Raw genomic sequence first — 22,841 nt, forward strand, 5'->3', positions numbered from 1 at the left:
TACATCTGCACTACAGCACACAGATAAATGTTGATAGTGATCTGGTACTCTGAGGCACAAAATGTGACTTCTCCTATGATGAATAAGCTGAATGCTGCTAATGACCCTTCACTTACACAAAGAGCCAGCCAGGAAAATGTTCTTTTGATTTAGAGTTTATATTCCAGTGTAATTATTAAATTATATATTTATTTACATTTTCAGCTATATTAAAGTATTTTTCTGATGTGTAATTTAAATTTGTAATTCCTGCTGTAGAAGTCCTGGACATAATTATTAAATCAGTGTTATTTGTCCAGCTCAGAACGAGGGAAAGAATTCATTAAAAAGCTTATGCTCCATAGTAATTTAATCTGATGATTAATTAATCAGAGAAAAGCTTAATGGGGTATTATTATCATCAGAGTATACTATTAACATGTGTCAGTTTAATAAAATTCTTCTGCTTCATAAAAGAAACACACACAGCAGCGTGTGTGCAGTAACTGCCTATCATCATCATATGAGTAAAGTTTAGCCGTTGGACTGTTACAGACACAGCAACCAAACAGCATCAGAACGGCAATCCTTAGCACCTTGTCAGCGCAGCCCCCCATGGAGCGTACAGGCTGATACAATAACTGCCTCTGTGGCCGCGGCCCAGCCACATCTGCTCCTTTAGGGCCTGTGTGTTTGGAGATGTCAAATACTTTCAAGCTGTTGTAAGGTGTGAACTGGACTGGAACAGAAAATCTTGGCAGGGGGCTCAGCAGTTGAACAAGGACAAAGGGCACCATCGGTGATGTCCTTGTAAAACTCCATCTTTAAGTCCCCAAGCATATTTAAACTGCTCATCTTTGATGGGGTTAAACAAAGTTCTTAACCCTGCTATTTGGTCAGGAAGGAAAAAATAGCTTCACTTAAGAGATCTGCTTTTTCCCCGTCCCGTGCTTTTGCAAGCCAAACATCTGCAGGGAAAGATGAGAGGATAGTTTCTCTTTCTGTCTTCCTTTCTTTTAGTCTGCAGATGAAGGCGAGAAGGCAAGGTTCCCAGCTCTGGTATTTGGCATGGCAGCACTGAGATGGGAGCAGGCGCCTGGATATGTGATTTACTCTGAAGTCTTTGCCTCCTGCCCCTGTCTGTACTGACACTAGTTACCATTGTCTTCTCATCTGAGCCTACTCAGCCATAGCTGCTCTGTGAGCTGCCCGTCTTTTGTTCTAGCTTCTTCCCCCACAAAGCTGAGTGCAATGGCCTGTCGGCCCGCCTGGATTATTCATGAACAGCGGGGACGTGTGGCTGTGTGTTGTTGGGGGGTAAAAGGAGGGATTGGGGGTTTGGGTGTGTGTGTGTGTGTGTGTGTGTGTGTGTGTGTGTGTATGGAGGTGGGGGGTGCCAGTGGCTCCCAGTAAAGCCAGCACGTGAGGGATGGCCCTAAATAGTCTTCCTTTAGGAATGTGTCGAGCAATTCGGCACAGAGGAGGGGGGTGGATGCTGCTTTTGAGCAAGTGTATGTGTTCCTGATTCCCTCTCTGTTTAGGCGGATATGTTATTGCAAAGTAGAGATCATACGTCATTTACTGGACTCTACAAGTTGCGCCACTGGTCTGACAGTAGATAACATCCAAGTCAGCTGTGTTTCAGTGACACATGCAGCCGGGCAAGCGCAGCGATGTTAGCAAACAGCGTCTCAGAGAAACGCAGGGGTCAAATTAATTATTCCTATTCACTGTCCTCAAGCTTTGTACAGCCTGATCTGTGATTCCACCGTGACTCATTTATTGAAAACAAAATGTGTGACATCACCTCTTTGAGTCTAAATTATGCTTTCAGTGAGCCTGGGTGGATGTGGTGGTTCCTGTTCTTGATGATCTATTCATTGAGGGGGGTTGGTAGAGACAGGAAAGCAAAAGAGAGGGGGGGGGTGGGGGGGTGGAGACTGACGGGAGTAGTGTGGGGATATGGGGATGGGCAACTGTCGAGCATCCCCCAAGGTACTGCCTGTTATGCCAAGCAGAATCAGTCTTTTTCCAAGAAGCTGGGGCTAATCTGTCAACCTCAACAAACACACTCAATCTCCCCACCCCCGACAGCCCACCCCTCCTTACTGTAGGTGCCTTCCTCTTAATACTCAGAGGAATAGAGACAACAGTGCTGCCTCGGTTTTAGAAGCCCACAATTATATTATATGTGAGTGGTAGGCCAGTTTTCTCTCATTGCAATATGTAAACTAAAACTACATTTTTAAAAAAATCAATTACACCACAGAGACACACTCAGACTGTGTTTTCCTGTAAATGGATTCTCCTCCTTTAAGCCTTGGCTAATTTGTATTAGATGGTGACATTGTTTGGAAGTTAGGAAATTCCCTTCACACTGTGGTTATTAGACCTCAGATGCACTGACACCAGTAATGTGTGTTTTCCCTTGTTGATACCTCGCTGTTTCACTGGAGCAATCCCACAAACCGCTTGGAGAGACGCACTATACTCCCATTACTGGACTTTTCTCTCCACGCAGGCAGGCAGTCTGTAATCCTTTAACAATTCACAGATTGTGCGTTGGAAAGTATGTCCAAACCTGATTAACTTGCAGGGAAACTTGGAAAAAGAGGGGAAAATCCAAAACATGCACCAAGATGTGTCATGTAAAATCAGGTTGCATGGATTGAAGAGGTAAGAGGTAAGCCAAGTAACACTCTGTGTGCTTTGATTGTCGATCGCAAATAACATGCCGCTATATGCCAGAAAATACAGGGATTTTTGATGCATCTGCAGACATTTACAGGGAAGTAGTATCTCTGCTGCCTACGTAAAATCAATTTTGGGGAAAATCTAAATTCCATGTTTAAATCTAGGTATGAGTAAGAAAACTGTTTCAAAATGAAGTGAAAATACAAACTTTTATGCAGTGTGTATCTTCTACCTCAAAGCAATCAAGGATTACATAAGCCTGTTAAAGCCTCCTGTCCGTAGGTTAAACAATAGCTCTCTGGTGTTGGTTTCAATCTCTTGGGTTTAAGCTTTAAAGACTCCTCACTACTGTACACAAAAACACTGCCCGTGTTTACTTAGAGTGTTCCTCATATCCTGTTGTGCTGCATTTTTAAATCCAAGAAGAAAAAAAAAGTTTGCGATAAGACTCCTCCAAGGCCGGTATTTCCTTATTGTCAACTTTGTTCTATTTTTACAATACCAAACAACTGATCAATGATTACTAATTAACAACTTTGCAAAGGGAAATGACAATATTCAAAGGTAATTTAAATGGTGACTTCCTTGTAATTATCTTTATATTTGATCTTAATGATTCTGGATTTGAACATATTTAGCCTGCCAAATGAGGCTTAATTCTCATAGATTTATATAAGATTGTGCTGAAATTAAATAACTGTTTATAAAAAAAAAAAAAGAGAGAAAATTGGGAAATGCGTATTATAGCATACTTAAACATTTTTATGACAACACAATGAAGAAGAAAACTCAAACTTTGGTCAGTCAAATAATTTAGATTGTGATGCCAATATCCAAATAGTTTAGAAGGTACATTTTTACATTTACATTTCATAGCAGTAAGTAGTGTTGTTGTTGTATGTTTTTTCTCACTGCTACTTCCAGTTTCCCAGAGTGACGGTGACATCTTTAGTCCTAATGGTTCTGGATAAGCTTGGAATGTAAATAAACAACACAAAGCCGCAACAAGAACACACAACTCTGTTTGTGGAATTGTGCAGCACTGTGTTTCTTATTCCGGTAAATTCAAGTTGGTTATATGTTTGTCGTCACCTTTAGTGACACTGCCTGCCAAGTCTGTGCCATTGATTTCTGATCTTTTACAGCACTCTTGTAGCCATAAAACACTCTTAAAATACTGCTCCAGTCACCATGGCGTCTTTCGAAATCCCTTGTTTAAAGCTATAGAACACAAAAATGACAGAGGAGCTAACTAAAGAAAAGTCCCTTTTAACTGTAGGATCTCGTGAGGCTTATTCTTAAAATATACTGTATGATCTAAAAATCCTAAGGCCAACTGCCTCTGCATAAAAACAGTGGGCCTCAGACGAGCAGAGAGCACAGGGACTTTGGCCTCGCTTAACACATCTGGATGAATAGAGCGGCGTGTGCCCTTTCAGAAACACGTGGGACAACTCTCCCTCTCACTGCTATGCCACTGGGAGAGGACGGCTCTCAAACCACATTCCTGTTATTGTTATTCTGATTAGCTTCAAGAAAAAAAAAAAAAGGGGAAAAAAAAATGATGTGTGCATGCACACATACACACACTCGCACACTGCAAAAGCTTATTTGCAGTGTGAGCGGGAGGCGAAGCAAAGCGGCGTGGTGGCGGGGGGTAGAGTCAGAGCAGCCGTGTGTGAGATAGAGGCCCTGATGTCTCCCAAGGATTCAGCCAAGGCATGGGGTGAAATGGCACAATAATCAAGAGGGCAGGTGGGAGGGAGCGCAGGGGAAGCTAAGCATTCACACACAGTCGTCATGAGAATATCTCTAAGAGCACCTCTACATTCCCCTCATCCCAACGCCGCTGCCTTTATGTGACAACTGTGCACATAAAAGCAGAAAGGGCCATAAACAAAAACAATTACACTGGCAACTGCAATTCAACATTTATGAACTGAGGAGGGGAATAAAACAGATGTCACACCTGACACAGCATAACATACACTATTTAAATGTAACGTCCACGTTTACTACAATATTACTCTCATAAAACCTTTATGCAATGGTACAATTATAATATTGAATGGTATGCAACAACTTTGTGGTTTAATAGGTGAGATACAGTATTCAAAAGAGGACAATCAAGAAATAAAGTGGTATTGTGGTTGAATTCCTTATCAATATTTTAACTACAGCATGGATCTAATAAATAAGAACTAACATTTCTACTATCCGCTCTTACTAAATGGATATAGATCATGCCAACAAGCAGGTGGCGTTGCCAGCACTAAAGGAAAATAAGCACTAGGATGTGAAATTCCTGGCCATGGGAACCCAGACCAGCTCTGAATATATTCCTTAATCCCCGGTGATGATTTCAAAGTAATCCAGAATCTGATTTCTTTTCTACTTCAAGCTTTTACGAAATGTGAACAGAATATCTCTCTGCTTCTCTTATTTCTATATAGTTGCATCACATTCCCGTCTTTTCTTTTCTTTTCTTTCATTGCTGCAGGTGATAGTTATTGATCCAACCAATCTAGTTCATTTTCCACAAATATCATCCATTTTTAAGTATGTTTATACCCAAGATAGTGTAGTAAAAGAAGAGGTTAGCAAGATTTATAAGCAGATTCTTTTTGTGATTTGTAAGTTTCACAGTTGCCTTGAAAAGCAATCTGAACGTCTGTGTCTTTCATCGCATGATCACAAGCCTGGCAGACAATTTACAATAGTCGGGCTAAATGCCGCAGGGTCAGAAAGAAAGGCTGGCGAAAACCTCAGCGTGCTATTTCTTGATAGGAGCCCTGGCCCCTGATACCACTGAGCCCTGGAGTGACGCCAGGACAGTGATTTGAAGAATTCCTCTGGTTTTTGTGGCCCTGGAAGTGCCCCTTTACAGGAAATGTGACATGAGCGTGCGAGGACAAAGATCAGAAGGAGCAGTCATGGCTTCTGTGATCGAGCTCTACAGCTGGCAACTGTCAGCGGACACAAGCTTCCTCGCTCGCAACATGTGACCTCTTGAACCTCGTGCTGCTTTTGGGGAAGGGATGAGCGTCAACAAATACTCATCCAGCAAATGCAGGATGAGAAAGTGTAGGGGAATAACTATATCTGTGATGCTGAAACCCTTCAACCTGGAGACATAGATACTGGTTATCCTCTCGGTCTGTTGTATGCCAGACTGCCATGTTCACCAACAACCTTCCCCCACTAACGGCTTAATCTGGCCTCCCCCACCAATGGTTGCAGCTACCTCATTAATGCCCAATCGTCCAGCTCGGGGACTATTGTCGGAGGGGGAGGGAGCCCATGCTTGAATTCCGCAAAGCAATTTGAATATGTAATGTGCCAGCCGAGATATAATCACCAAATCCTATTCAGTGATTAAAGCACACTTAAATTGCACTCACTTAACATTTCTTCACAGAAAGACTCTTATAAGCAGGCTAATCTGCTGTTCATCTTACAGATGTTTCATTACATGTTTACATATATTATTTGTGTTTCGGATACATTTTGCACATTTTTAAGTGCTCTCCAGATAAGAATTCCACCGCTCGTGTACCATTCCTGTATTTCAAACCTTTCATGTCTACACAGAGACAACAGGCATGGAGACATGGGGCTCCCTGGGGTTCGCCAGTTCCCCTACCTCCTCCCCCTCCCTGAACAAAGCCTCCCCAGTTGCAAGCCTGACCCAGTAACCTGGCTAGCAGCCTGGGGGTATAGCGTACCCTGTCTTAGGGCTTCCAGGGCCCGTGTGAGCACACAGGGCCAGCATTTGTGTACAGAGCAAAGTCACTTTCGTCAATGCAATCGGCTCTTGCAGGGATTAGAACAGCTCCTTTTAGACAGGGCTGATTGTGTGGTAAATGTGTAGTAGCCTAGCAGGCAGAGCTGGGAAGGGTGTAATAGTGGCTGGCCTAATCTGGCTGGACACAGGCATCTTTCTTTACAGCCATTTCACAGGAATGCTCTCTTGCTTTCATTGCCAAGTGTTTTTGTAGATTATGTACCTCGCCTCTGTATATACATACACAGTCCCAGATATTTGACGCAACATAGAATAACTGAGCAAACCAATGACACCTTTCCATCAGGCTTTGGGCACCAGTGCGTTCACAGCAGCCATATTCTCCATGTGGACCACCGGATCTCTCAGTTTCGATGTTTTAAGAAATAGAACAGTCCAGCGCAAGAAAAACCAGCAACACCAAAATCACAACGACATTTGGAAAGTCACAAGGCTGACCTCCTAGGGCTCACCTTGGGATGCATGCAAGAGCTTATTGGATGCTTAAGAATCAAATAAGATGTGCAGAGGAACTGTCACAAGTGTGCACCACAGCAAATCAGAACTAATTAGAGCATTCAATTTCTGAGGCATTAGAGAGAGTATGCAAAACATCTTACCCCCTGGCTCCCCTTGAAGCAAATCGCCGGCTGATTTGATAGTGATGCCTACAGGAGAGAAAAAAAAGAAGAAATTGGTCACTGATTCAGTAATCATGTTCAAATATATTGCCATTGTTTCAGTTCTACGCTGTGGATTTTTCTTTGATGACAGCACTCTGGCTCGATGAGACAAGCCAGGTAAACTTTCCTCATTAAATGCCAAAACGTTGCCATAATTGCCATTTCCCATCAGGCTTTGCCCTGATGAAATACGGTCATCTTTCAATATCATTAAGCCTACAGTTCAAGGGTTTCTGACCCTAATCTTCAGAGGAATGTGTGTGATTAACCAATCTATAGCCTACAGAAAACTTTGCTCATGTCAGTCACTTTGCTGAGCGTGTTTGTGTGCGGGGGAGGGGTGGTGAGTGTTTCAGCTGATTTTTCCTTTAAATGATTAAATGAGTAAAGGCTATGACAGATCCCAGAGGAAAAACAAAACTCCCTCTGAAAACAATTATATTTCTTTAAAAAGGTACTTTTATAAGTACTTCATGCTGTGGTTTGTAAAAACGGCACTGTTCTCCAAGACCACAGCATACCAGGCTTCAGATCCCAAATATCATTGTTTCTTTCCCCCCTACTGATAAAAAATATTAAAATCATTAAAAAAAATGTCTGCCTTTGAGGCAACATGATACATGGTTAATAGATGGAGACTATTATCTGTGAAGTACAGCTGTGCCCGTGATTGACAGGGCTCTTAATTTATTATTAATGGTTTTGGGAAATGTCTTCCCTATTAAGGAGTATTGTTCTGATTTTCTTCACCACCAGTTAGCTTTTCATATTGAATGTAATAATACATTTTACAGCATAAAATGTTTGTTACATATTACAAACACTGCCTTAGGGCTAAATAAAACTTGTTAATGGTCAAAATTTGGCTTTTAGAAGGAAAATAAGAAGGAAAATTTTAAGAAGGAAAATAAAGCAGCTTAATGCTTGTATGAGAAATGAAAAGCAGAGAATATTTACATGAGAATACCTGCAATTTATATTTTTGTAGTATTCACTTGAAGTAACCACAATCAGATATAATGCTGAAACAATTAGTCCTCTAAATGGTGCCACTTTCTAATAAGGTACCCTTTATGGAGCTTTATAAGCTGCAACTAATAGCTTTATAAATGTTAATACATAATTTACTAATGCTTTATAGGTCAGTTATAAGCCATTAATAAGAGGTTTTGGGCTGCAATGTCGTAAAAAAAATTCCCTTTGGCTGGTGTTTATCCTCCTTCAGCTGATAATCTGGACCACAATATTTATTAACAACATATCAACATTTAAAACCTTAGATTTTATGGTTTATTAGAAAGTGAAAAAAACCCATGAGTATTTATGAAAGGTTTATTCAACATTTATAACTGTATTATAAGCCAAGTAGAGAGGCTTTTTCACAACCTGGCAACCCAGAAGTTATTGTTATCAATGGCTTCTAACCGATCTATTTAGCTTTAGTAATTGACTGAAACGATTAATAAATCCATTTGTCACCAACTATAAACCCTTTATAAAGGTCCTTATTAAAAAAGTGATTGGTTGACTAATTAAAAAATAATCAGCAACTATTTTGATAAATGAATAGTTATTTAAACAAAATTGCCAAAAATTTCATTGCCTCCAACTTCTTGGTCCACTTTTTAATTGTAAAAGTTACAATAACAGATGTTGAGTGTGTGCTTAATAAATGCAAGGACAGACCACCAGGTGTAGATAATCTAGATATTACATTTCTTAGAATTGTTGCCAATTTAATTGCTGTTCCTGTCTGTCATATTATTAATTTGAGTATTGAAAAATGTATTTGTCCACAGGCATGGAAGATAGCAAAAGTTATTCCACATTCAAAGAATCTGGCTGCACCATTTTCTGGTACAAACAGCAGCCCTGTAAGTTTGTTGCCTGCTTTAGGAAAAGTAATGGAGAGAGTTACTGAACAAATACAAACTCATTTTGATGTTAATAACTTAAATGCAGATTATCAATATGCTTATAGGCCTGGTCATTGTACATGCACGACTCCAACACAAATGACAGATGATTGGCTAAGTGAGCAAGATAATAGGAAGTTATTGGGTGCAGTTTTACTTGATTTCAGTTCAGCGTTTGATGTTATAGGTCATTCTTTGTCGTTAGATATGCTGAAACTGTATGGCTTCACTTTTACTGCATTAAAGTGGATGTAGAGATACCTGACAAATAGGAGGCAGACAGTTTTCTTTAATGGCAGTTTGTCAAAGATCAGACATGTTACTTGTGGAGTACCTCAAGGTAGCTGTTTAGGGCCACTATTGTTTTCTGTCTTTGCCAATGGTCTTCCATTAGTTTTAGAAAAGGCTCAATAATGACTCAACAATATATGCGTCATCAACAGGAAAGCTAAATACCATTTTACATAAGGAGTTCAAGTTAGTGGTAGAATGGGTAACAAGCAACAAAGTCTATTATAATAGGATTAAAGTATCAGTTAAAAGCTGAACCAACACTGAAAATAAATGTAAACATTATACTTATTGAACAAGTATAAGAGACAAAACTGCTGGTTTTAACCTTAGATAGGAACCATGGATTATTAATTATCAAATTAACAAATTGATAACATTGTGAGTAAAATGGAGAGGGTTGTGTCAGTTGTGAGAAGAGTTTTAAAATTTACGCCACCAGATTATTAGTCATTAGACAGGTTAAATGCTGTCTGTCACAGCTTGTTTACGGTTTCATGATTTGGTCTTCAGTGCTTCAATGAGAGAGATAAAAAAAAATTACAAGTAGCTCAAATTAAAGCAGCACATTGTACTCTACAGTGCTCTTACAGAACTGATGTAATAGACATGCATGACAGTCTGAGTTGACTAACTGTCAGTCAGAGATCCACCCATTCTTTGTTAGGTTTGTCAGAAATGTACTGATGACACAATCCCAAAGTTATTATATGAAAGGTTATTCTCTTAGTTTGCTCAACACAATTATCAAACACGATATGCAACAGAAAGAAGGTTCATGCTACCTAAAGCGAAAACAAGTATGATACATGTACAGAGCCAGGTCAGGATTCATTGCCAGTGCATATTGTTCGTGATAATACTAAAGATCAGTTAAAAATTTTGTTAAAACAGTATCTCAAAATATTTCAGGAACCATAATCAAACTGTGTGTGTAAACTAGGAAAAATGGTGAAAGGCAAAATGTGTGAAAGCGCAGGATGGATAAATATATAATTTAAGAAGGTCATTCAGACAAGGATTTATGTTCATTAGGAATGACTATTTATTTGTAGGAAGAAGGAAAAAAATCTAATTTTCTATGAATTCTTGAGGAATTGTGATTGATTTATAATTGTGCATTTGGCTTAATGTCTGTTCAAAGGATGACAATTTTGTTTTCCTTCTGTATGTACTTGATTGTTAATTTGCTTGTTGTGTTTATGTGGCTATAGTGTGTATAAATGTGTATGACTGTATGGAAAAATAGACAATGCTAATGCTGGTGCTAAAGGGAATCCTAATAAAGAAAGAAAGAAAGAATATCTTTAGGTTTTGGACTGCTGCTTGTAGAAAACGAGCAACATGAAGGCATCGGTCTAGGCTTTTGGGAAATTTAATCATTGTATTTTTTTATTACTTTGTCTTTTTTTTTTTTTTTTTACAACCAAACACATAACCGAGAAAACAATAAGCAAAATAATCCTTAGTTGCAGCCCTAATCTGACATAAAGGCTATGGCCTAGTATATGATGTATAATGATGACTTTTGAGGTTGCACACCTACAACACAGACATGCAATTCATAAATAAAATCTAATAACAGAAACTCTCTCAGGTTGGGAGATTCCTGTGGACAAAATCTTGCCCACACACACCACAGTGGGAGTCTAAAACTGTGTTATCTGGGGTGGTCTTTGACTTGGAAAACTTGGCAGTAACCTCTCCTGCCTGCTGTGGCCTGGAGGAAGCTGTCAGGCTGTCCAATGAGCTCCGGAGCTGGGCGGGCTTCCAGCCGCGTAAAGGGCAAAAAACAATAATACACAAGAGCCCAGCAACAACTTTTACCGAGCCCTGCCACACAAAATGCGGAATCAAACGCTTAAACCACCGATTCCCACATCTAGGACTAGCTTTAATAAGGCCCGGGACTGTGGCGCACACGCAAATAAGACTTATTTGTTTTGACGGCTCAGAAGAAAACTCAAGCAAACGAGCCTCCTGCTACAGTCATAACTGTGGGGCTAACTGTCTTATCAAGCGTCGCTCTGGGAAGGACCATTTGGATAGACTAAATTATCTCGGTCTAATCTAATGGACCGTAAAAGCTATCCAAAGCAATAAAACAGTCCCCAGTATCAGAGGAGTCGAATAATTTGCTTGATAGTTTGTTCATTAATTTATTCCCGAGAGCGAAACCAGCAGGAAAAAAACAGCCTCTAAAAAATGTAATGACTGACAATCATCTGTATTCGCCCATAATCTAAATAATGAATTTCAGCTGTAATGTATGCATGGAAAAAAACCGAGAAAACAGCAGGCTTTTAAAGCTCAGGGCATAATCACAAACCTCTGTCATATGGGAACTTTATGGGTTTTTCGGGAGATTACGCTTTGGTAAACATGCACAAGTCAAAATAACCTCGGCTCCCCCCCCTCGCTCAAAACAAACTCTACTCAGGGCTTATAGGAGAATTTAATGAAATCCCTTCATTCATCAAAGTCTATTGAATTGCCTGTTATGATCACAATAAATCAAGCTTCCTTCTACTGTAACAGAGCCAGAATAAACCAACACAGCCTACATTTATCTGCCACTAATTCTTTCCTCGATGATTTATGAGCAGTCCGCAAAGCTACTAAACTATTTTATTTACTTTTTTTTATTTCCTGTGTTTCCGAACAGGGATTTTTTACAGTTCCCGGAGTTGGGAGGCGATCGAGGAAAAAAAAAAAAAAGAAAATATAGATGGGAAAAAACACACACACGCACACACACACACAGGCTACATACACATACAGACACACACAAGCGACAAAGTTCAAGCCGATAATTTTTTCTTACCTTCAGGTTCTGGTAGGCTTCGAGGGTCCGGATGGCAGTGTCAGTGAGTTTGACGTGATAAAGAGTTTGATTTGGGGTGTTTTTGTTGATTTTGCCACAGGAGAGCCCATACCGATGCTCCTGTCTCAGCGCTGCCATTTCTACAACTGAAGGCTATTGGCGACATTCTCCCTGAGACGTCACGGAGGAGAGAGCGCGTGGGCGGGGCTAACACACACACATAACACACCAACACACACGTACGCATACACACACACACACACACACACACACACACACACACACACACACACACACACCTGAAGTATGAAGTAAAGAAACTTTTTTTTTTTTAGCTTTCGGTTTCCAGGTCACACTCGGCCACTTGTGCCCTCAGAGTTTCCAGCTGGTATTTATCTTGTCTTTGATCTATTTTTTGCTCTGGATTTGGCCCAAGCTGCACTCCACTAACTTGATTTTGGTCAGTGCATTTTGTGTATTTTTGCAGTACACACACGCACACACACACATACGCACACAAGAAAGTACAAATTCACCTGCAGACAATTGTATGACAGATGTACTTGTGCACTGCAGAGAAACTTTGTATAGAAATTGAATGATAAACTTTATTTATTCCTGAACAGATAGTCTGTGGTGGAAGAAGTATTTAGATCCTTTACTTGAGTAAAACTACACAAGTTTTATAAGCAAAATATACTCAAAGTATCAAAAGTAAAAGTACTTTTTTGTTATATTGTTATTTAGGCTTCAACCAGCAATTATTTCCTTTATTGATTAATCAACATTTTGTCTATAAAATGTCAAAAAAAATGTGAAATTGCTCATCACATTTTCCAAGAGTCAAAAGTGAGATTAATTTAGCTTCTTTTGTCTGAAAAACTGAAATTCAGTTTACTTTCATATCAGACAAAGAAAAGCATAGAAACCTTTGGGAAGCCTGAACCAGCAAATATCTGGCATATTGCTTGAACTATGACTAAAACACTTAATTGAATATCAGAATAGGTGCTGATTAATTTTCTGTCACTGGATTAATCAATTAATTGACTAATCATCCATCCATCCATCTATTTTCTTTACCGCTTATCCTCTAGACGGTTGCAGGGGAACTGGAGCCAGTCTCAGCTGACATTGTGCGAGAGGCGGGGTACGCCCTGGACAGGTCGTTGACTCATCATTTCAGCTCTAATTATTATATAATATGTCAAATTGGATTATTATTTCTGACTCATTGACATGTAAGCAGAAGCTGAATATTGTAGCCGGCCAAGGTTGAGCTCATTTTAAGTTTGTACACTGTTTGTATAATAGTTTTTTCTATGATAAAGCAGCATATATTTTATAAGATCATCATATGTTTTGAATGAAAATATTAACCCAAAACTGTAGCTATGAGATTAAAGTAAAAAGTGCAGTATTTTCTTCTGAAAATTAAAGGAGTAGAAGTAAAACAGTAGCATTATATGGAAATACTCAGGTAAAGTATCTCAAAATTGTACTGAAGCAAGTCACTAGTAAGTAAATGTACTTACTTACATCCCACCAATGTAAATAGTAAAATAAGAAACTCCAAACAAATGCCAAAAAGGAGCTTTTTTCCACAGTGCAGTATTTGTATAATTTCTGTGTGTCAGAGAAATTAAACGACAAATATGGGATTTGGATTAATTTAATCCTTGACGGACAACATGCTTTGGCTGTGGATTAAAGAGCAGCCTCACAGTCAATAATGCAGTGTTTATTTACAATATGGCCTGGAGGATGTTGATGTCTGTCTATTATTAGTGTTGCATCAGTCTCATCTTCTCCCGCAATACTGCTGTTGCCTTCATAAACTGTATCTTCAAGTTTCCCTCAAAGATCAGTTTTGTTTTGATAAAATGTGAAGTGGATCATTTATCAGTGATGCGGCCGTATAACAAGTGGAGAATGTTTTCTGTGCTGCTCCTTTCCTGAGAATGATAGATTTTCTAACATCTTAAAGGCTCTGTAAACAAGTGAATGTTTTTTAGGTAACACATCTCTTTTTAAGTAAGCCTTTAAGTTTATTTATGGCTGCAGTGCTTTTAGATGAGATAAATCCTATTAGGAGTTTGTTATATAAATCCTAATTTTACCCCAAAATGTTGCTTATATCCATTTAGTTCAAAGTCTACAGACCCAAGTCTGCTGAATTTACTGGTCAACAAAGTTGCAAAATTAAATATGCACCACTGAAAAGAACAAACTCTTCCTTATTAAGTATTTACATTTTAACATTTGTGTCCATTTTAAGGCGGCATCATTTTGTTTCTCTGTTAAAAACCCTCATTTAGAAGTTGGATTGGCTCAAAAACTTCTTTCAATTTAAGAATAGTGTTAAATACCCCCAAATGAATTATGCACATGATATGAAATGTTTCATACCATAAACACACTGTATGTAATCTGTAATCCAGTTACATCCCGCAGGTTGCTACAGCTATTCTATGAGTGTTGTAGCTCTTCTTAAAAAGTGAAAATAAAAATCTCCCAACGTAGCTCAAAGCAAATTAAGTTAGAGCTTGTATGTGCTGAAATCTTGTTGGTAGATTGCATTCATGGAAACTGCGTTATGGAGCACGACAGTGAAGTCATTAAGAAGCTTACAGACGTTCTGGCAGATTAGGTTTTTCTCTTCTAATCCTGCAGATTACCACTGCACAAGCCTGCTGGCTGAGAGTGCTTCGTTGCACTGCACAGTTTCTTTACATTGATCATTTTTTGTTGCAGCCACATCACTGGACTGTGCAGACTTGAACGGACACAAGTAGGAGAGAGAGGAGGTCAAAGTGCAACAGAACTGCAGAAACTACGCAGCTGCGGGCGGGACGAAGGTTTTTAAAAAAAACTGAAGAGGAAGTCAGGATTTAGGGATGTGTTCTGAGTTGGATTTAATGAAACACAACATGGATCTTTGTAAATATTATATCATGGAGATATTTCAGTTTTTTTCCAGAGCGTAGGCGGCAGAGTTTGATTCAAAACAGAACTATTAACCTGCACCTAAGTGGAGCATAGGTTGGACAAGAAGGATCATCCCTTTTGGAGACTAATGCAGATGGTGTCCATCGCTCTCTGTGGTAAAATGGAGGAGCCATGCTGTGAAGACCATAAGGACCCCGTAGTGGAGCCTACAGAGCCTGAGGTAAGAGACGCCACTTCTGAGCCTGCTGACAGGGACGGTCACACCGAGCTGCCCTGTGGGCCTGCAGAGGAAAGCCAGGAGCCGTGTGAGAAAGAGCAGGTTGAAACAGAGAGCTGTGCAGGAGAGACTAAAAGCACTGAGATAAAAAGCCCCACTGAGCCGGAGCAAGAAACAGGAGAGACAGAATGCAAAGAACGTAGGAAACTGAGAAAAACAAACAGCTGGAAGATGGTGCGATTCCAAGACCCATCAACAGATGACGAGGTTTTGGAGAGGGACAGCTCAGCAGAGAGTCTCTTTCCAGAATATGCAATGGAGGAATGGACTTCCTCGACCTTTGAGGAGCTGTTCGTGAAAGAAGATTGGCAGGACATTACAGGTAGGCCTGAGGATGCATCACTATAGAAGATATTACAGGTTGAGACACATTTTACACATGATATTGGTAGGTAGATCTAATCTTGCAACATATACCACTAACTTCATGTATTGAACTCACCATCACATATCATTTTGAATTGTAACCACAAAAGAGGAAAAATGGCAAAAACGATACTGAGATGAAGGTTGGCGTGTTTGTGGCTATTTCTGAGCACATGTTTGCTAACAACAAGCAGATTAACCTCCTTTCCCTCAACATGACCTCTCCTTGCTACACGCAGATGACCGGCTGCTGAGGAAGAAAGTGCTGGAGTGCGGGGACCCGTCCGCCCCGCAGCCCACCTGGGGCCAGGAGGTTACTGTGAAGATGCAGTGTGTCCTGGAGGACCGTACTGTGGTGGAGAAGGACTGCAAGCTTGTCTTTGTTATTGGAGAGGGAGATGTGAACCAGGTAAAAGCTTTTGACTCTTCAGCCTCTTTAGTAGAGCAGCTGTTGCGGTGCGTCACACTTCCAAGACTGTGAAAATAGGCAAAAAGCTGGTAGATGGATGATAAAGATTCATTAACTAATGTTTGAGTCAATAAAATACATTAAAATGCACAATACACAGTTCTGTTGATTTGTAAAAGCTTCACATAAAACATGCAAGTAACACTTTATTTTACAGGTCCATAATTTTCCAGGAAGTTTCCAGGAAATAATTGTAACTTAGTAGTAATTACAAGAGAAAAAAAAATCTTTGCAAATATTTGTTAATTATTGGAAACTTTATTCTCAATTTATCTTGAAATGTAGACAAAATTTGCATTTTTTTCAAGTTTAGCTGACCTGCTGCACTGACTGAAAGACTTTCTTGGTTGCACTAGAAATGAATTGGAATGAATTAAATGGATGTCTGCAAACCGAACACCCTCTATTTCCCCCATAATTAGCGCCAAATTACATTGTTCTTTTCAGGAAACTTGGAAATTATTCGAAATTATTCGGAAATTACACATCCATAAAATAAAACATTACCAACGTGCTCAGTCAGCCCTCTAACACACACTTTTGACACCTGCAGGCCCTGGAGGAGTGTGTCATATCCATGCAGAAGGGCGAGATCACATTGCTGCTGGCAGATTCACAGTATGCCTATGGACTTCTGGGAAGGTAAGGATTAAGTAAGGATTTTCCAGTTATTGCTGTTGAATGGTAAACATCTGAATTAAGAAGCACACAGAGGCAGAAACACACACTTGTCAGTTTATTCATAGAAGTGATATCTGTGTCTCTGACCTCTTGTACCTGTTGCTGTGGGGGCAGCCTGGTTTTCCAGGGTAGCAGGGTTAATGAACCATAAACAGGAGCAGATGGCTTCCTCCTAACACTATTCAGAGGCGGCCTATCAATGGTGTGTTTGTAACCTCCCAACCTATGGGAGGACACCACTCGTATTACAGCCAATGGATTAGGTTTATAACCTTTACACCATTAAAGAGCCAGTACAAACACAGAAGAGATTGGTGAGTCACTGATGAACACCAGTTTCATGTATACTTTAGCTACGAGGATGAGACAATAATGCACCAGGGTGACTTGTGCTGTGATACTAAAATATCAATGAAAATACATGGGAAAAAAATACATATTTTTAAATGTTTTAGGGGAGAGAGAGAGGCAAAACTTAATAGGAAATGTGTGTAATGTAATTAAATTTTTGATTTGGTTGATTAGCAAATTACTTTCTGTCCTACTTGGCTCTTTAGACAGGCAGTAATACGCTGTATATTAAGCAATTTCATAAACGGCAAAATTGTGACCATTAATTTAATTCTGAAAGTGAAAATATCAACTCTGTGCCAGTGTAATAAGCCCACACCCATTAGAGCAAATGAAACATTATTACACCATTTCAAACACTCAGCCTTCAGCAATATGTGCTCAGAGTGGACAGCAGTTCTCCAATCAGTTATTGTCAACTGAAACTCACATGTTGTTGATATAAAAGCTGAATAAAACTCTAAAATGAGACACTTACCAGATTTTTTTTTGGTTATGTGCTCGGCCGTGATATCAGAATGGTTATGTAGAACATGGTGTACCATTAACAGAGTAGCTGTACAGAGGAGTAATGCACAAAAACAAACATGAACATGCACCCAGAATTATCATGTGGCAGTAAAAGCCTGAAAAGGTGCAGAGTGTAGGGCTAAATTTATGTTCTGAATCCGTTTGTCAGTCTAAAACTACAACAAGCTACTGTACATCTGAACACTGTTGGCAACATGATGTTCAGATGTACTGAACTTTGTGTTTTTCCTGTAAGTCTGTGTGTCTGTGTGACGTCCTGTTTGTGTTATGGAGCTCTGTGAAGGGGTTGATGGGATATGAGCGAGGAGTCTCTGAGTTGTTGTCTCGAGTCTCGGCCTCCGTGTTTAGAAGGAGGCAGAGAACGGGGGAGGCAACGGGAGGTTAGTTAATGATTGTTTTGATGCAGCTGATTAGGGTTGTGTGCTGTGGAGTCAAATTTAGCTGTACCATAAGGTAGACAATCAGAGCTTCGTGTCAGTTCTTTAAACATGATTAAGTTACTGAGGTTGCTTATTGCCCTGAATCTGACTTTCTTCAGTCACTGAAGTTAAATACATTTGCTGGTGATTTGGTGAGACAGATGAGAAAATCAAGAAATTATGTAAAGAAACAGTATGTTACAAACTTAACTGAACATACTCCAGCAGCAGGGCAGACCATCCAGTAATGGAAAACTCATTAGGTCTCCAATCCCTGAAGGGCTTTGAGCAAGACAATGAACCCTCTCCTTATCATTCATGGTATGTTTCTCTGGATAAGCTCATCTACTAAACATGCCTGTTAAAGTCTATTACGAAAGTATTTAACAAAAAGAAATATTTGAAAAAAATAAGCAGACAAAAATAACAATTACTAGCCCTGACAGACTGCATGTTGACTGCTGTCAAAGTAGATTTGACAGCCTCAGCATGTCTGTGCTGTAAAATGAGGGACACACAATGAGGGAAAATCTCATTAGTCTCTCCGTGTTTTCCTGGTGCATGCATTGATTGAACTCTGTCAGTCGCCTGTTGCAAACAGTGCCGCTAAGAGCACTTCACAGTTATTTATCAGAGCAGTGTGCAAAGCTGGTCAGACTGTATGATTCAACACAGCACAGTGGAGTGGTCTGTTGCTCAGTGTGTGGGTGATGGGCTGGCTGCATGTAATCAGACCATTGACTGTATATAAATATGGACAACACGTCTCCAATTCCTACCACTATACAAAAGTGAAGCCAAAATATCTCCTTTCTGGGAGCTGCCATCTCGCTTATGTCACATCATTTGCCGCCAGAGTCTGCGCAGTAGAGTTGGGCGGTGGGATGACACACTCCCTCAGCCGTCCCGCCGCGTGACAGAGTTTTAAGAGCGGCTGTCACAGCTGTCAATCATGATGTCACACCCTCTTTTTATGTTGTCAAATGACTAATTAAAAACAAACTTATCAGAAAAATGAGCACTTGGACAAATATCAGCGTGATAAGAACTACCTAATATGACAGAAACCATCTTTGGGAAAAATGTATTTGATATTTTAGTTTGGCTCATGTCCCATCTGCTAACATGGAGGGGATGGGATTTATGACCTATACTGTAGCCAGCTACCAGGGGGTGATCGAGATGTTTTGGCTTCACTTTTGGGGAGCTGTCATGACGTCCATCTTTATATACAGTCAATGGATCAAACCTGCAAGTTTAAAAAAAGGTGAATAGAAGGATAATGAACACTGCTGGAAAAGTCTGGAGCATTTCCATGATTGATTACAACAGATATGCTGGTCGTGACTGAATCGACTATAAGAAACAATGATGTTTTTCCAGGGAGACATTAAAGCCCAGAGACTTTGAAAGACGAGATGTGACGAAATACTCCTTTGCTCTGACCTTTCCGAGGAACAGCAGACATGTCAAAACTATTCCTCACTGAGAGATACTATTTAGTCGGAGACACAGACTGCATCCCTTCAGTCAGCAAGTCATTATCAGAGAGCAGTGGAAACCAACATCTGTTGATCTCTGGACGGGCGCAACTTTAACACTCATAAAACCTCCAGGGGCCAGCGAGAGTCTGCCTCTTCAGCCCTGCACAACCCCAAAGTCAACAACGTTAAGTCTCACTAGCAGCTGCTTTATTTTCATCTGAATAAAGCTAAACTCGCCAAAGAAGAACCCACAGTTAAACAAGTCTGCATTATGTACAGTCTATACATGTGTTTCTAGCTACATGCTGCATTTAAGAACTTCTTCAGTCTGAAATGGTGCACCGTAAGGTTACGTTGGCTGGCTGTCAACAAACATAAACAGCTCAAATCCCGTTTCTGGCAGCGAAGGTGTTAGCGTACTTTTTCTCTCAACACGACTTCGAACTACCTTACCGGCACATGTTGAAGTGGAGTTAATTAGACCACTGGGATGTGTCATAGTGAAATTAATAGTCCAGATGGACAATGTCAGCCAGTTAATCACTGTAGTGTTGCGTCAATGTGTCAAAAGGGGATTGTGTGCTGTTTACGATTAGTACTCCAGTTCAAGTTCATTTATATAGTGATTCATAAACAAAATAAGTTTGTAGAAAAGTGCTTTACACAAAAGAAAAAATGTACTGTATGCAGACATAACCACATCAATATACACACAGGACAAACACAGGCAACAAACTAATTTTTGTTCATTTTTTAAACAAAGAAAGGCTATATTCAGTGTAAATCAACCACATTAAACCTACAGAAACAGTTAAAAATTTAAACCAGCATTAAAAGGGAATCAATCATCAAATTAATCCACAGTCTACAGAAGGTTCAAAAATGAAAAAGCTGACTGTGCTGTGGGATGATTAACAAACCATGTTAGAAGGATCTAAGGGGCGTGTTGGTAATATGGGGAGTAAATACATCTGTAACACAAACAGCACTTTAAAAAACAAAAGGTAAGAATTTAAAAAGCAGGGATGTGGACCAAAGAGGTCAGGATCAGGTTAATAACTGCTAGCATGGCTCTAGACTCTTAACATCCTTTAATATCTGGGAAACAGTGTAGCAGCAGCATTCTGCACTGATTGGAGAAAGAATTATCAATCTGGAAAATTATGAAAATATTATTTGCTGCAGTAGTTAAATCATGATAATATGATGTTAGTGCATGAACAACTGTACACCAGGTCAGTTGTGGGTAGGAAGTTCCTAATTTAATATAAGAAGTTGGAAAATAATTAAATCAAAACCTGAATGTATTTGTCTGTCAAAATTTACAACATTCACAAATATCACAGTATTGGGGCATGTGGTCTGATGTATTTAGACATGTGATCCAGGTTCTCAGTTATGACATCACTGGTAGATTGATGTCCAAATAATAAAATCTCTTACTGAAAAGTTTTATTTTCAGTAAGTTGTATGTCAGTGTGATCAGCTGAGCTAGGTCGCTGGGTTTTATTGGGAAATATATTTGAATGTCATCTGCATAGCAATGAAAACTGATTTTGTATTGTTATAATAATAATTTTCATAGTAGGGCTGTTGCAGTGAAGGAATTTCCCCTGTGGAGATTTAGGGTGGCTCAACAGTGCAGTATGTGGTATAAGCGCCATAATTGGGCAGCAGTACCTGACGGACAAGGAAAATGCTTTAAATCGTGTCGTCGCAGGAAACAACGTTGGCCTATAGCTGAATCCCGTTTAACCTGAGATTTATGAATGGAGTCTGGCAGGACGTGCCTGTAGATTGTATGATTGGTGGAAACCTACTTTACCTCACATGTTAAATGGCAGCCTGCTGGACTGCGCGGTGACCTGGGAGAGTTTAGCACTGACCCCCAGTCAGCTCACCCTGAGCCCCGCTCTGTGAGGGCTGGGTGCCAAGTTAGCTTGCGTCTATTGCACCGTATTGCAATATTGCAGTTATTGCGACAGCCCTATTTCTTAGTAGTAGCATCTATAGAGAGAACAATAAGGGACCCAGGACTAAACCCAGAGGTATCCCTCATGGAGTAACACTGATAATGAATTACCTTCAGTAACTCCAAACCAACAGATTACCTGCAGAGACTGTGAACCACAACATGCAAGTAGATAATCACATACTAAACAAATATCCTTTAATGGAACAGTAGAGACACTGTGAAGACACACCAGATGGCTATCATTGTCCGTTTCCGAAGGGAGAAAAACAAACAAGTTCTACTGTGGGAAGTGAGGGAGGAATCTCCCTCACTTTGATCCCGGGGGAAGTGGGTTTGATGGCTGCTGGAGCCTTGATTACACCAGTCTCACTGATCTGGCTGTGTAGTGGCAGGGTGGAGCGAGCTGAATGAAGCTTCAGTTCATGGGAAAGCAGTGTAACTCTCACCGTCATGACTGACAGTTATTGCATAATATTCATCATGTTAGTAGGCTGTGTGGTTTAATTTGACCTTGTGTTGTTTTCTTGTTCCTTCTGCTGGGCTGTCAGAGTGTGCAGGTAAATAGTGACCAGTGTCTCATGTTTATAATAGTGTATGCATAAATACATCAAGATGGATACAATACATGGATTTTTGGTTTGATTTGGGATATTGACAACATTATAATATATTTATAAAATACAACATATCAGACTTTGCAAGGGACAGAATAATAAAGTCCTGAACTTATTGTCTATCCATCCACCACGCTTCATCAAGACAGGCATTCAATGTCTGACATAAAGAAATATTAGAGAATAAGAACTGAAAAAGGAACTAATTTAATCATATGAACAAACAATCAATAATTTTCTTTCAGGACGCAGGCAATAAAGAGAATCCTAGATAAGTATTGTACAGTTATGAAAGGTCATCATAGATAAGCGCCTGCACATTTTTCTTTTTTATGTAACCATTATATCACACAGTGTTTTCCTCCAGGGTGGGTTGTCATCAGGTCAAAATGACAGCATCAGGTCACAGTTTTGACCTGCAGAAGCAGGAAACAGAAAGGAAACCAACTGTAACATAAAATATTTGATTGGAGTCCATGTGCAGACCTTATGTTTGACATACAATATCAAATGTTTACCCAGAACTAATAGATAACGTGCATTGACCTTTTGAA

The 22,841-nt window shown here is 39.8% G+C and overlaps 2 protein-coding genes across 3 annotated transcripts in view; one reads left to right on the plus strand and one right to left on the minus strand.

Annotated features, from left to right (window-relative positions):
* LOC137183017 (novel protein similar to elongation factor RNA polymerase II (ell)) overlaps positions 1 to 12,330 on the minus strand; it is a 30,811-nt gene extending 18,481 nt beyond the window's left edge. The window contains exons 1-2 of the mRNA XM_067589733.1: positions 12,172 to 12,330; positions 7,078 to 7,125 (exon numbers count right to left, since the gene is read on the minus strand). Of these exons, the coding sequence (XP_067445834.1) occupies positions 7,078 to 7,125; positions 12,172 to 12,309 (186 nt within the window). The 5' untranslated portion in view covers positions 12,310 to 12,330. The remainder of the gene's footprint in view (positions 1 to 7,077; positions 7,126 to 12,171) is intronic.
* The window catches only part of fkbp16 (FKBP prolyl isomerase 16), a 35,841-nt gene continuing 25,271 nt past the window's right edge, over positions 12,272 to 22,841 (plus strand). The window contains exons 1-5 of one of the 2 annotated variants that reach the window (XM_067589735.1): positions 12,272 to 12,410; positions 13,269 to 13,336; positions 14,926 to 15,719; positions 16,003 to 16,172; positions 16,786 to 16,874. In XM_067589735.1, coding sequence (XP_067445836.1) covers positions 15,248 to 15,719; positions 16,003 to 16,172; positions 16,786 to 16,874 — 731 coding nt within the window. In that variant the 5' untranslated portion in view covers positions 12,272 to 12,410; positions 13,269 to 13,336; positions 14,926 to 15,247. The remainder of the gene's footprint in view (positions 12,411 to 13,268; positions 13,337 to 14,925; positions 15,720 to 16,002; positions 16,173 to 16,785; positions 16,875 to 22,841) is intronic. The other variant, XM_067589736.1, reaches the window with a different exon arrangement.

The sequence above is a fragment of the Thunnus thynnus genome, chromosome 5, assembly GCF_963924715.1.
Source record: "Thunnus thynnus chromosome 5, fThuThy2.1, whole genome shotgun sequence".
NCBI lineage: Eukaryota > Metazoa > Chordata > Actinopteri > Scombriformes > Scombridae > Thunnus > Thunnus thynnus.